The 14979-nt window shown below is 40.1% G+C and overlaps 1 protein-coding gene across 1 annotated transcript in view; it reads right to left on the reverse strand.

The window, feature by feature from the left end:
- LOC129207006 (cytosolic phospholipase A2 epsilon-like) overlaps nt 1-11090 on the reverse strand; it is a 36944-nt gene extending 25854 nt beyond the window's left edge. The window contains exons 1-3 of the mRNA XM_054827288.1: nt 11064-11090; nt 10630-10716; nt 3366-3441 (exon numbers count right to left, since the gene is read on the reverse strand). Coding sequence (XP_054683263.1) covers nt 3366-3441; nt 10630-10716; nt 11064-11090 — 190 coding nt within the window. The remainder of the gene's footprint in view (nt 1-3365; nt 3442-10629; nt 10717-11063) is intronic.
- Nucleotides 11091-14979: the final 3889 nt, after the last annotated feature.

Genomic DNA, 14979 nt, shown 5'->3' on the forward strand with positions numbered 1-14979 from the left:
AACATGACCTAAGTATAGAGGAGCCCGCAAAAGGGGTGGAGCGACTGTAGGTGTATGAAAAGGGCTAATTGATCCATTGAGGAGGAGCGAGGTGCTTTCTTTTTGTTTTAATTTTTTTCTTTGTGTGAAAACAGATGCAATCATTGCCAAGCTCCACCAGCATGTGTTGTCTACAGGCAAAGGTGTAACATCAGATTTCAGGATAAGCTGAGACTCCATCTCGGGCTGGCGAAACATGCATCCCATGATCTTGAGGTGCATATCTAAAAAACACCGAGGATAAGTTCGGTGCACACGATAAGGAAGAACGACAGTGGAAGTATATAGAAAGCGGTGTTCTCTGAAGCCGGGATTCGGCAAGTAAGTCAAGCAAAAATATAAAAACTGTAATGGCCAAAGGACTGCACTTGCAACAAACTGAGACAAACTCAGGGAAATGGACCATGTTTTAGCCAAGTGGAGGCGAACAGAAACTCAAGCAAGCAGAGAACTGTGTGTACTTAGAAAGATTGGAAGCCAGCATGCGGGCAGAGAAAACAAGTCATAGCAGCTGCTGCACTTGGTTGGAAAAGTGGCTTGTTCCTGGATTTGATACTTGGAAGATGAAATTCTAGGGAAATCTGAAACATTATCACCATAATTGTCAGCCTTCCACTGATATCTTACAGTTAGATAGCACCTGTATAGACAGCTGCTTATGATCCATTTTCCAGGGAAAAGATCACGTTGCTGAGACAAGGTTAGGTAAACATAATTTTCTAGTTCTCATCAGCACACGTTAGCATGTGTAGCTATTTTAGCTCTCTGATACTTCAAATACTTTCAAATGTTAACAACATAACACTAAGCTAAAAGGACATCAGCATCCATGCAAAAGCAAGCACTTAAATTGCAAGATAATCTTTTTGCATTGTACTGAAGTATTTAAATCACACGGTATCACACTATTTTTCCTGGGAGGCTCCACCTTCTTTGAAAGCACAGGCAGGTTGCCGCTTAGCCAACAAAGAACTAGTTAATATTTGCTTATCTTCCTTGTTCAACAGCATGCTAGTTTACAGTGCTCCATTATGGTATGACACCCTTAAGAAATAGGCCCAAAGTCACAGAGTACCTGGGGACTTACCGACAGAAAGGAAAGACATCCTTTTCTTCACCTTCTGGTCCCCAAATCTAGTTTACTGGTAATTAACTCACTGTTTCTAGGACTTACCTCGCATCTTAAATTAGGATCCCTCTACACCTAATAAGAGATAACCTCTTTCAAAATGAGCACATCATCTAAATAAACAAGAGAGAGAAAATGTGTGGGAGAAGATATTCTGTTATCCATGTTTTATAGAAAGGGAAACAGAGGCACAGGGTTTGGATGACTTGCCTAAACTTATACAACAAATGTGTTGGCAGAGCTAAAAACCGAGCCCACGCATCTTGATCCCTACTCCAGAGATGCACGTTTTGGTGATAATGGGAATTTTCTAAATGTCCACATCTCATTATGCAAGACTTCTGAAATCCTCAGGATGGAGGACAAGGTCATAACAGTAACACTGTTTTCTGAGAACGCAGCATCATTTTACTTTATGCAATCCTTTTGCATAAGCTGGTGAATCATGGTTCTTATCTTGTCGTTCAATTTCCATTCTAGATCAAAGGTGATACTAAAAGAAATTAAATCAGCACTTCAAAAGAATCAAGGTGAGGTCTTGCACGTATGTGCAGTGTTTCATAGCTGTGAAAAAAAATTGAAATTAATTTGACCTTCTTTGCTATCCCATGATATTTCTTCTATGCTCTGCAACCCAGTATTACAGAACACGTGAACTGAACACTTCTCTCCATTCAGCTGGAAAATCAACAATGGTGACATCCATGTTCTTGAAACACCAAAGTGAGTGGAATGCAAAGAGATGGGGAGAAATTTTCTTTGTAGAATATTGTTCCATCAGAAGATTAAGATAAAAACAAATTGTAGTGTTTGGGGTGAAAATGTTGCCATCTCTGAATTATCCAGTGGAAGTCAAGTAGTGGTCACTTGGAGAAAATGAGAAGGTATCCTGCTATGTCCCTTAGTCTTCCTCAAAGTCTGTTTGATGACTTGCTGCCTCATGGAAAGATGGACATTTAGAGCTGCCTTCCACTAGTGAGGAATCTAGTCCAAAGTAGTCTTCTGTAGCAAAACCTGCTAGGGTTTCCTGGCCAAAATAATCTGGAGCAGAGCAGAGCCAGTAAACCAGCAGTGTGGGGCACCTCATCTTATTTCTCTGGAAAAGTTGTGCCTGTCACAGATATTGTCTGAGTTTCTAACTTCAGGGAATGTATCAAGATAATCTGAGAGTCCTTGACATGTGATGTACAGCCATTTGTTCTGACAACTTTGGTGACTGCACCAAAACCGCCACATTTTGGAGTACCATAGCAAAATAATTGACTCTTGGTCTGTACAAACAGCAGTTGTAAATGAGTTTTTACTTTGATGGATCCTCTAGCTGTACTAAAAATACTAAAAACTGGGAAGACAGAGGAGTGAGGTAACATGTTACGTGAAATGTTGAGCAGTGGAGAGGCTGTGGTGTTAGTGAACTTCAGCACAATCTCCCAAAAAGGAAAGAAAATGCACAGCAAAAGTAGGAAGAACAGTATGGTAAAGGGATATGCAAAACTGTAGTTATTACTGACCTGCCAAGTTCCCGAGGCACATGTAGGAATGGCAGGAGAAAGTTCTCCAGAGAAAAACCTCTGTGGAAGTGGAGCACCAGGTAAGGGCTGGCCAAATACCAAACATTTTCAGAATTCTTTGCATGTGAGCTGTAATGTACCATGTCCCCAAAAGATTTCTGTTATACATCTTTCAGCGTGGGGCAAGAGCCAGAAACACCCATAACAACGTGGCTGCTCAGGACATGTACACTCTACACCTCACTGAACTTCTGAGATGTGGCAGCACTCTTTAGAGCAAAGAATTACGAGTCACCGATGTGTAAAGATTTCAGCCCTGTAGTCTGTGTATTTGTTATAGGCATGGGATATAAACACCCGGGTATTAGAACTGGTGTTAGGATATTTTCACACCTCTGAAACAGCCAACCTATCTGTGCTTTGATGACTGATGACAGTCTTAAAGATTTAGTCAATAACCTACCTGGCATTGACCTCCTGCTGAATTCTTAAAAAACCCCACAAACTAAACAACAAAACCCCTCTGAAATTTTAAATAGATATCCTGTGGCAGAAATGGGCTTTGATTGTGATTTCTTAGCTGGTATGATTTCTGTGTTTTGCATTTGTGCAGTGGCTAGCACAAGCAGGGGCTGATCCAGTAATTTTAGAACTGTATAATGTCAGCAAGAAAATCTGGTACTTACAAAAATCTGCCTGATGAGCATTTCTCAACTTTATGATTCTTACAGTGAGCAGGGAGTAAGGTGACTTTTCTTCCTGCTGAAAAAAAATAACAAAGGAGATGTGCTTTAAAGTTTGGGATATGTGTATTTATTGTAATGACAACCAAACACTGAAAGGAACCCAGGTTCTGCTGAAGCCATCTCTTCTAGTTGGCATCACAGCAAAAATACACTAGGCAACAAAATGCACTTTCTTCACAAACTTCATCAGCCCCTAATGTCTGCAGTCCATACAAACAGAAAGCATGGAAGGAGAGGATGAATAGGAAAGTGGAGAGAGGAGGTAAATAAGCTGAGAAAGTTCAGTTAGCCAGCTACATTAAATCATATACGTGGTCATCAGCATCCAATACAACAACATAAAATTCAGTGAATCTCAAATCAGAAATGCTCTAATTTTATTTTTTTTTTTTGGGGGGGGGAAGAGGGATCTTTTTAGATTTTCTCACTTATTTTTAAAATAATAATTTTCATGATGCAGAGGTGTCTAAGGACTAGTATTAACACCTTAGGGAATGTCTTGGGCCACCAGGGCAATACACAGCTTTGGACAAACACTCCTAGCTTGCTTTGTGGGAACGGAAGTTTTCCTTACCAAATGTGGTTGTCTGATTGATAGATGCGGAGTAGTATAACAAAGTACGTGATTTTGACCACAACCCATCTCAAAGAAGGCTATCTCCAATTCCTTGTTGAAGGTGCCAGGCCTGACCAACTGAGTCTGTAAAGGCTGCGCCAATGATATGTGCTTTAGGGATTTTACATCTTCAGAGAACGTGTCCATCGTGTTCAGCAGCAGCAGCAGCTAGAGCAACTAGGGTATCAGCAGAAAGACACAGAAAATAGACAAAGCTTATTACAGCTGCAGCACAGATGGCTGTCTGCATTCCCTGGCTCTGGGAACAGTTGTGGAAAATTTGTCAAAATAGCTGAAATTTATAGAAAGGAAAGAGAGTTACACTATGATCGTACTCAAGAGACTGAATGAAAAGGATGAATCTGCACTGGGGATGGCCACCCGTATCATAGTTTAGGAACAGAAGCAGAAGAAAAAGAGGAATTTCAGAAATTTCAGACTGTATTGAGTAACAAATTCCCAAGCTGATGTATGATTATAATAGGAATAAGTCTCGTTAGATAGCTGGGGTAACACAGTAAGAATAAAGTGAATGCCGGAGGATGAGTGTCTGCACAGGAAAGAAAATACTCTTTCAAAGTCTGTCAGATCCTGAGGGCTGACTTCATACAAGGACATTATCAGCAGATTCTGAATTGGCCATCTCCAATAAGAGGGAAAGATATAAATAGTATAACATATATATTAAAAAGTGACCTTGAGAGAGTCAGGTAATGGAATAATAATGATTTTTTTAAGGACTTCTGAGTAAAGCCTCAATAAAAACAAAATGTTATAGCATTAACATGAGGTAGGTTTGGGAATAGAGAAGTGTTAGTTTGCAGTTCTAATAGCAAGTGCCTGTGGAAGTTATAAAACAAACAAACTAATCATGACGGCACTTGTACGTTTGTAGAAACATATTTGGCCAAATAATACTGAAGGCACAGTGTGTTTCGGGGTCAAGCAATTGGTGGCCACTTCAGTGACATGGAGGCCTGATGGTAGTCGCTGATGTTCAGGAAGAGCTCAAGGAGGAGTTGAGATAATGGCAGAAGGCAAATAGATCAGTAATTCTTAGTAAAGTCATCTCACGAAACAACAACAAAAGGCAGCCAAAGTAAGAAGCTGTTGTGAAAGCTAATGACCAAAAGTTTGAAAAGATTATCTGAAGTGAAAATGGAGGAGTGCTGGTGGACGATGATGAAATAATTGGGAGATGTTATCTATTTTCTTAGAAACTTCAATTAAAGTAACAGGGAGAAACTTTCGAGTGAAACAAGAGAAAGCACATTCACAGGTGCTGCTACTGTGTGTGACAAAAGGACTGCTACAAAGGTCAAAGTATAAAAAAAATCAGTGAGACAAGACAGTACATCAGCTGAAATGTGTAAAGCATCGGACCATGGGGAATTCATTATGACAAAATTCAGCTTAGCCTCCCAAATCATTTCCATCTTTATGAGGAAGAAAGACATGAAGGTCATAAAAGGAATTTGCAAAAAATTGCAGTAATTCTCAAGCTATGAAGTTATCCAATGAAATGGCAAGAATGAATTTTTGAGAAAATGCTGGGTAATTTAAAGACAAATTAAATAAAAGCTAACCAGTGCCTAAAATAACCATAAAACTTTGCCCATGAGCTCAAGCTTATAACCAGGAATCGTAATGTCAGAATGTTTTTGGTAAGTTGACTGGTTGAAATGCTAATACTTTTTGCTGTGAGGTACGGAAGCATCACGCCCAAAACAAGAAGATGGCTATTAAGTGCTGAACAAATGCATTCTCTTCATCAGTCTACAAGGAGTAGATGATCTTGGCTTCTGGGTGGGTGTATTCCAAAACTAAACAGGAAATTAACCACTGTTGTTTAAAATTGTATGTAGGGCACAGGATATTTTATAGGGCTGTTTGCTCTAAACAGGAGAGGTAAGATGTCAGCATTATCAGAATCCGGGCTGAGCCAGCTCCACACTATTGTTTCAACCATTATCGTTAGACCATTCCTTTTTCATCAGCAAGGAATAACTGCGTCTTCCTACCTCAACCTGTTTTGTTCTTAAAGAGCAAACACTCATTGGGTTTGTCCATTTGTCTCTATATCTTTCCCCAAAATAGTAGTCAAATTAGAGAAATACATAAAAACCTCAGCAGCCGTATTTTAGGAGAAATAAAGGAAAGAGTTAAAAGAATTGCATTTAGCGTTGAGCTCTCTTAGCCTTCTTTCATGGCACCAGTCCTTCAGCCAGCATTTGGGAACATGTGTTTTTAAAGGCTGTCAGAGACTTGTATGAACTACCACGACATTTTAAGAAGTAGAACAAAACATAAACAAGCGTAGGTTTTACGAAGACATGTTTACACCACACACTGGTTGTGCACTTGTTCCCAAGTGCCATTGCAGCAGACTAGAGTAGAGGTGATGTGAAGAATGCATCACAAGAACCTCATACTTTGCATGCAAATGAAGACAAACCGATAAGAGACTTAGAGTATGGGAAGGCTATAGTAGGAAGGAAAAAAAAAACCCACCAGCCCCAAAACAATAGAACATATGCAGTGTTTCCAGGAAGAACAGTAAGATACTACACAGATTAGATAGTGTCAATTATTATGCAAGGGTTCAAACATCTAATTTCCTGTGGAATCATGGTGAGAAAGTGGATGGGGATATTTGGTGTCATAGGAAGATGGCTCAGTGCGAAGAGCAGGAGTTTATTTAAACTTGAAGAGCTTGCCAGGGAACAACAGGGCAGAGTACCTGGTCAGCCCTTTGTATGGATTAGAAATTTGATTGAGAGGCAAGAATTATTTCTCACCTCCAGGAGGAGAGCTCTGAGTAGGGGGCTGTGTAGGAGAAAAGCCAGTGAGCTGTGCACGGAAACTTTGCGTACCAGGAGAAAAATCTCACCGTATTGCCTGAGAAATCTGAGTCCCGTGAGATGGCAAGATACAGGCTATGTCAGCCAGAGCACACCCGGCGTTCAGTCATGGAACAAAGACCACCAGAGACAGAGTGGGAAAAGAGACTCAAGGAATTAACAACAGAAGGAAGAGCTAATGATGTGAACCTGAGAGACGCATTCGGTCAGTGTGTTTGGTGGCAGAGAACGTGCAGCCAGGCAAGTCACGGCTGAGCTTCCCTCAGCCTGAGCCTCGCTCCCCGGGTCAGCACGGTTTAGTAGCAAAATCCCCTCTGTTATTAGGCTGCCCCCAAGAACAATGGTTACTTTAAATTCAAAGGAATAATGAAAATGCTAGTTTTATCTCCATATTCTCAACATTTTTACCAGTTAGAAAAGGGTTTTCCCAGCACTCAGAACCAGTCTGTACTCTGAACCTCTCTCGCTTTCTCTCAGTATAACACTCGGATGGCCATATCACCCAGATCAAAATCCTTCAGAAAAAAACCCCACTCTGCTCTAGAAAACATTTTCATCCTCTGCTTAGGGCATCAAAGGAGGAACAATATTCAGTGATCAGCATCATAATAATTTGAGACACCAATGCCTTTGAAGAGAACTGGTAACTATTAAGCAAACTGTTAACTATAAAGCAAATCTCTGAGACAAATGAAGAGGAGACTTCTCCTCCTTAGAGAAGGCACTTAATGAAAAATTACTTCATATAATACTTTTCTGATGGCCAGATGACAGACATGAAAATTACTCCAGAAAATTCAAAGAGCAAAATAACATCTTCTTATAACTGAAGCTCAAGTCCCTGGTGCCATCGATGGAAGTCATGCAACTAAATCGTCTTTTCCCTCTAGCCATCATCTCATTGCAGTAATACATTGAACAATGCTAATGAACTGAAAAGCAAGTGTGTTGCTGCTGCTGCTGATCATTTGTGTTACATTAAAAAAATGGTTAGTTCAGAGACTTGGTAATGTAATCAACTATCCATGAGTGAGTAGTTATTATAAGCAGCCATTTCCAGCACAAAATTTGCATTCCATATTAAGCCAGGAGGAATTGCTAAAACCTAGAATAAAGAAAGTATTACCAAAATTTGAGAATCCACAGTACACAGACAGGCAAATCCTCTTGCAATCCCCTCCAACAAAGATAAATCTGTATACCCTGAACTTCTGAACTTATCCCTGCAATGACAGAGCGATGATCAGACTGAGCAGCCTTCCTTAAGTGCTCATTGCTACCCCTGCAAAATGTAACCTTACATGACACACTTCAATCACAGATACTTTTTTTTAAGAGGGAAGGGTGACAGGACCCTTGGTAATGTCATGGCTTTTCCTAGTTTTGCAGCAGAGTGTTAAGGAATGTGCATCACTTTATGTGTATCACTTACATAAATCAGAAACTGATTAAAATTCTCCTAGTTCTTCACTGGTTTCTGATTTCATGTCCAGCAGAATACTTTGGTGAGCCTCCCTGCCCTATGTTAATACTACTAATCTCGAGCTGAGATTATGCTTCCTAGGTTCTTGCTCTTTTCATTACTGTATATAAGTTTTCAGTGCATTCACAGATGATGAGCCAACAACGATTTTTTTAAGCTGATATTTGCCAAGGAAATTACCATCTTTTTATTTATTTTTGGAAATAACAAATTATTCTGTATAAGATATAATATTCAGTGTTGAATTGCCTAGATTTACTGTAATTATGGGCTATTTTATGCACGACTGTTTATGATCTTCCTTTAGTATTTTTCATCTTTCCTGTATTCATGTGCAAGGTGCTAAAAGGCAAACTGTCAACTCAGGTCTCCCCGAAACAGCTAAAGAGATGCTGTCTTGATGCTCCTATCCATTTTAAAATATGAAGGATGTTTCACAAGGTTGTTACATTTTCCTGAAAATTTAGCAGACGGGCATATTTGGCTTTGCACTGGAGGTAGGCAACGCAGCTGAATTCCATGCGCAACCCCTGGGTATGTTTTTTCTAAACCCAATCCAGTAACGATTCGGTTTATCACACAACTTTGCAACGTTCTCTCAAACTACAGCAAGTACTTGGGCAAATATTTGAGCATCAGCATTAAGGGAAGCTTTGCACCTGTTTACTTGTTCTGGGACTCAAGATCTGCTATAAGCATGTTATCCTTTATAACACCTCTCTACTAATGATTGTCCTCCTGTTGCAGATGGCAAGCTGTGGCTTGCAAAAATCAAGGGAATTACCAAAAGCTGCCAGGAAACCAACTGCCAGTAAGAGGCAGAAATTAGCCAGCTTGCACAAGTTTGTGCCTTTAATGCCAGTTTTCTGTCAAGCTTTGTTACAGAGGAGAGAAGACATATTCAAAAGCCAGGAGGCACATAAAGAGTGTCTGAGAATGTCTTGGTTGTTAAACACTTGTGGGCAGCAAACAGAACTTTTGGAGGTTCTTTTGATAAGGAGAAATTATGACAAGAACAACAAATTAAAGCTGCGGAAAGGGTCCCAGAGCCCCTTTGCGGTGGGGGTTTATGGCCACAGAATTTTTTTTAACATTACTTTATGTACATTTTTCTGGATTCCAACAGTATTTATATGTGTGTAACTACCTTAGTGGTAAATAAGGGTTGGATGCTTTTAGCCATGGATATTCTAAACCAAAACACAACTTTACTATAAATACAGTAAATAATTGCAAAAAAAATGCTACGGAGGTCAGGTCATTGCACTCCCCAATAGTTGCTTTTCCCGCTTTAGTACATTCCCTTGCTGAGCTTTAGTGCACATGCACACACACACAGAGCAAATTATGAACGCCTAAATGCCATGTCAGTTTTGGTTATGCTACTTTGCCACTTACATCAAATTTCACACCCCACGATAGCTTGTCACCCTTTTTGTACACTAATTTCCATCTGTAGGAGCTGCCAGAATGCTACTAACAAGAGATCAGTTTGATCAATCAGTTTGATAAGGTTGTGACATACACAGGCAAAACAATGTTTGTAGTTTTCTATTGATTTGGAAGTCTGGTTGCACAAACAAGACATTAAACATACAGATTTCCTATAAATACTTGAATCACACACCATTTAAGATATCATCAAAAGCAAGTGATGTTTTTTGTTTGGAGCCACCTGGTTTTACTTTGAGGCAGCTCGACACGCTGATACAGCCGGTACATGTTTGATGCAAATGTATCTCTGTCACAGGCCCTGCAAAGGTTGCTAGAGTTGTTCTTCTTTTGTTGTGATGAGTTGCACAATGATCAAAGTGGGCATTGGTTCTGGAAACTGACATTTACGACCAAAACCCAAAGGATCGCCAACAACCATGCTCTGATTTTCCAGCACTGGCAACATTCTCCATTCATGCTGGGCTAAAACTCCATTAAAGTCAAATAGAGATAGATAGCATTAAAATAAGGTCAAAGTCAGTCCCATTTTAACAGTAAATTGAGAACGTTTTCCCTAAGGAACAAAACCATGAAAATAACACACTTTGTGTAAATAGGTAAAGGAATGGAATAAAAAAAAAAATGGAATGCAGATATTTCACCTAAAGAAAATTTTCTTTCATGAAATGTTTCTATTTCTAAATAATCATGTGAATCTTTAATAACCAAATTTGAAAAAAAAAAAATCCTACCCTTCTCAAAAACATACTGGTTTAGTCCCACCTATTTTTAGTTTGCTGAAGTTGGTACCTTAACATCAACGTCGCTTGGGGCTATGTAGTGCATCATCCATTTTCTTTCTTCTTTTTCCAAGAAGCTTGATTTGCTGCTTGAACGCTGTTGAGGGAGGGAGAACAAGGTATGAAAAAGAGAATAAAGACCAATTTTTCTGCTTATTTCAACTCCTCAATGTGGAATTGTAATGTGGAACGGGCAGTTCACACCTCATTATTTATGGTGGATAAAGTGAATGTGCCAGGAAAATGGCAGCTGTTTCTGTGCTGTATACAAAGATATTGACTCCAGGTCCTCATAGCCTGCAAATAGCCAAGGAAGGACAATCTCGTTTTCTTGGAGATTTACATCCTACAGGTAAGAGTGAACTTGGCCTGTTTATAGTCTGGGGACAAATCTGAATCAAATACTCGGAGACTCCTGCCAGGCTTGTTCTGTTTTCCACTTACCTGAGGGAAGGCAGAGGTTGATGCCATTGAGATCGCTGCTGCATTAAAAGCAGGTGCTGCAAATGGCACCTGAGTATTAGGATCCACAGTTGCCGGTGCCTCCTGAAACATATTTACAGCCTTGAAGAGTGTCAGAAGTTGCTGAACAGGTGTTTTATTACATTGAGTCAGAGCTCCACCCCTCCATGATTTCTGAAACAGGAAAATTTCCCACCCACATTACTTGTCCAAAGAGCATGTCTGTTCTAAGGCGCAAATGTTCGTATCTTCAGGTCTTGTGACTGAGCAGAGCATGCTGAGAGACCAAATCATTCCCACCTGGGGGATCGTAGAAGTGTAATAACAGCGATAACCTAATTGGGGTTCTGATGGAGATTATAGCAATAATCTAAAAGTAATGATAGTAATAGCCTAAGAGAAACATCTACCTATTGTCTCCATGCAAAGACGCTGAATTCCACGCACTATTGCCTCCATAATAAAAATATTAAAAAAAAAAAAAAAAGATGAGGATGAACATTAGCAGGAAGACATTTATGTATGAAGATATTAAGAATTCTTCTGAAGGAATATTTTTCCCTGAAAACTGCTGTTGCATCATGATTTGTGCATATGTGTTTGTTTTTATTGTAGTGTTCTACTTCAAAAGAAATGAAAGAAGGGAGAAATTTGGTAAGCAACATTTCTGTGCTCCCTAAACCACAATGTATTACTTCTCCATTTGAAATGCTTTACTTATTCTGGGATTTACATTTAATACAGTACGCTTCTTAACAAATTTAAATGAGATTCAAACATTTCACCTTGAAAAACCATGGAAAATTTCAACAAAATAAATTAATTTCATGTTTTAGGAGATTTTAATTCTTCCTTTTTGTTTTCCCCAGTTCAGAACTGTCATTTTCTGACGCGAAAAACATTCAGATTTCTGAGTGATTTTATTCAAATCACCGGCCAGCTGGGCATTACTAGCAGAGTATTGGAATTTAATGGACTGATCCTGTACTTTTTATGATTTTTTTATCTAATGAAGTTCTGCATGTGTCCAGCACACCTCTAGGAAGCTCGGTGATTAAATTTTCTAATCCATTATGCAAGCATTACTAGGCACACATACATTTGTATTGAAAGTCCTCCCCAAATGATTAAAAGTAATGCTTATGAAAGGACTTGAGATTAATAGGATGACAAAGCATGATGTTTCCTATTAGAGACCTGCATAAGTATGAAATCACAGCCACTCCGACTGTGGCAATGAGTGTTGTACAAGGACCTTGACTGACAGAAACTAGGCATAAACCCAGTCGCTTCCAGCAGTCTCGTTGCATACTTTTCTTATATGCACAGAGGAATCAATATGAAAAGCTGGTGTTACAAGGAGAACAAGTTAAGACAGTTTGATCATCTTACCTGCAGTACTCCGTCCTTGCAAAAGTTTGATTTCTTAGGTTTAATTTTATGCCTACATTTTCTGATATTTATGTCTTTAATTAAATAAGCACATTTATTTTGTCACATTGTGCAAGGGAAAGGTTTGCTGTGAACTTCCTTTCTCACCTTCATCGTATTGAAACTTTTTGATGGAACAGGAACTGCTTAACTGAAACCAGAATTAGATAAACTACAGCAACAGGCAAAGGATAGTCACAAGCCTCTCCCACGCTTTAGCCGATGCTTTGCTTACTATGAGCACTTGCACTTCTGTAAAAAAATTTTTAGAATCTGCCTTTTTTCCTGTAAAAATGGTGACCAGAAATAGTTTAGAGAAACAAAAGCATGCACATTTTCTATTTCTTCTACTACAGCCTATCTGTATCCTTGACTGAAGTGCCTAGAAGAGGTGTGGTACCACAACAGAGGAATGAGAACTTTAGCTACAATTTCTTTGTAATTGTGCTCCACAAAGGTTATCAGCTCCAGGTCTTGTTTCTGCAATCCATGGAAGCTAATGGGTGTGAGGTTTTTGCATGAGAGCCAGTTTTCATTTACGTGTGTCATATCGCACATTTGGTTTTAAGACAAAAGGAAATGGGGGGGGGGGGGGGGGAAGAAACCTCCAGCATCCCTTAGGAAGGTGACTAAGCGTTGCTTGTTGCCTAACAATTAACTCTTCTTTCCTGACTCAAGCCTTCCCGATATGAAATACCTGTTTTTTAAGCTCCAGTCAGAGACAGCCAAAGCTACCTTTGAGTCAAAGCTGGCACTGGTATTGAATTATCTAAATTAGTTCAAAGTTCAAATTGCTTTTCACTATGAAGCACTATTTCTTTTGAGGCAAACACGGCCTTTTCGCAAGGCACGCACTTAGGATAGGCTCACCTAAATTAAGTAAGTAAGTCATCTAAAAGTTAGGCTTCTAGTTGAAGCGGATCGCCTGTGTTCCCTGTGTACTGAATGGAGGAAAAAGCAAGCCTGGTGACTGCAGGTAGTGACTAAGCACCTCTATATTGGATTCTTCTGGAGAAGCCCAAATGTCCAGGTCATACTTGACACCTAACTTGTGAATGGCTGAAGGTAGGTGGGGCGAATCCCACCTTGAGTAATCAGAATGTCCTCTTTAATCACTTGCTTCCAAAGTTACTGATGCTGAGGGAACCCTGACATTGAGGAACTGGGTTGTGCTGTTAACACGTGATTCACCCTGTCCCAACGCGAAGCTGCAAAACACCCTAGGGCGAAAGCTCTATTAGCATGCAAATGAAAAATCCTCTCACGGATTCATTCAAATAACGAAGAAGAGGTTTGTGATAACCAGGATGGCAGAGAACGCAAAATGCTATGCTGCAGGTGCCAGGAGGAGCACAAACTTCCTGCCATATTCCAGTTCGGGATCGCCTGAGGCCCCTGTGATCACAAACAGGACAGCTTGACTGGGGACCGCTGTTCGTAAAGCACAAGCTGTGCAGCGGTAGCTCATGCCCAGGTGTATTAAGGGAGAAATATGAAGTTGGGTTTTCCATGAAACCCCAGGCTGCAATCTGTGGAAGTTCAGCAGCTGCTTCATAAGCATCTGAGACATGTTTGGGACAAATGGGGAATGTCAGAGGGAGGGACAGAAAGGAGAGAACTGCTACAACTGTCTGAAGGTAATGCCCTCCCGACTTGTGGAGCACAGCCCTGGAGGTCAGATGACACATTTAGTGCAGGTCAAAGAACAGAAAAACTGTGCCGGGCCACCCTTAGATACTCACACTTACGGCAATTTTGGGGTCTGTCTGTCAGCTGGTGAGCTACTGGTGAGATGCAGATCACCCAAGTTGCTCTGCCTTGAACAGGTTGTCATTTGAGGCTTTTTTCTGCAATATCTTTTTATTTTTCCTGACTAGTCTGATGGTGTCTAAGACTACAATCAACATGATCTAAAACTAAAACCCATGACTAAGCTAGGCCAATTTTAACATTAATGCTCAAAGATCAGAGATAATTATTCAAAGATTCAAAGTGATGGCTAACGACAAATAAAAGATCAACAAGATTCTGTGTTTTCTTTTGACTTTTCTCAATCATTCTCAATGATCATAGAGTCATAGAATCTTTAAGGTTGGAAAAGACCTCTAAGATCACCAAGTCCAACCATTGACCCAACACCACCATGTCTACTAATGGCAACCTTCTTCAGCCTCTTTCCCATCCTTTCCAGCTCCTCTGCAGCTCACAGCTTTATGTCTCATCCCTATATCATGGGCTTTTTCATATCATGCCCTAGCAACGTCATCAGCCCTGCTTGCTTCAGCACGTCTTCCCCCCAGATCTCCCAGACCATGTTTCTGCAAATAGGAGAAAGGGAGGGTCCAGCTTCCCTGAAAGCCCTTCTGGTTTACTCCTGATTAGTATCTTTACTGGAATCAGCCATCTTCTACTCCCCAGGGATACAGGAAGGTGCAGCTAACGTGACTCATAACAGTATGATGCTTCA

Source organism: Grus americana, chromosome 5 (assembly GCF_028858705.1).
Source record: "Grus americana isolate bGruAme1 chromosome 5, bGruAme1.mat, whole genome shotgun sequence".
Lineage (NCBI taxonomy): Eukaryota > Metazoa > Chordata > Aves > Gruiformes > Gruidae > Grus > Grus americana.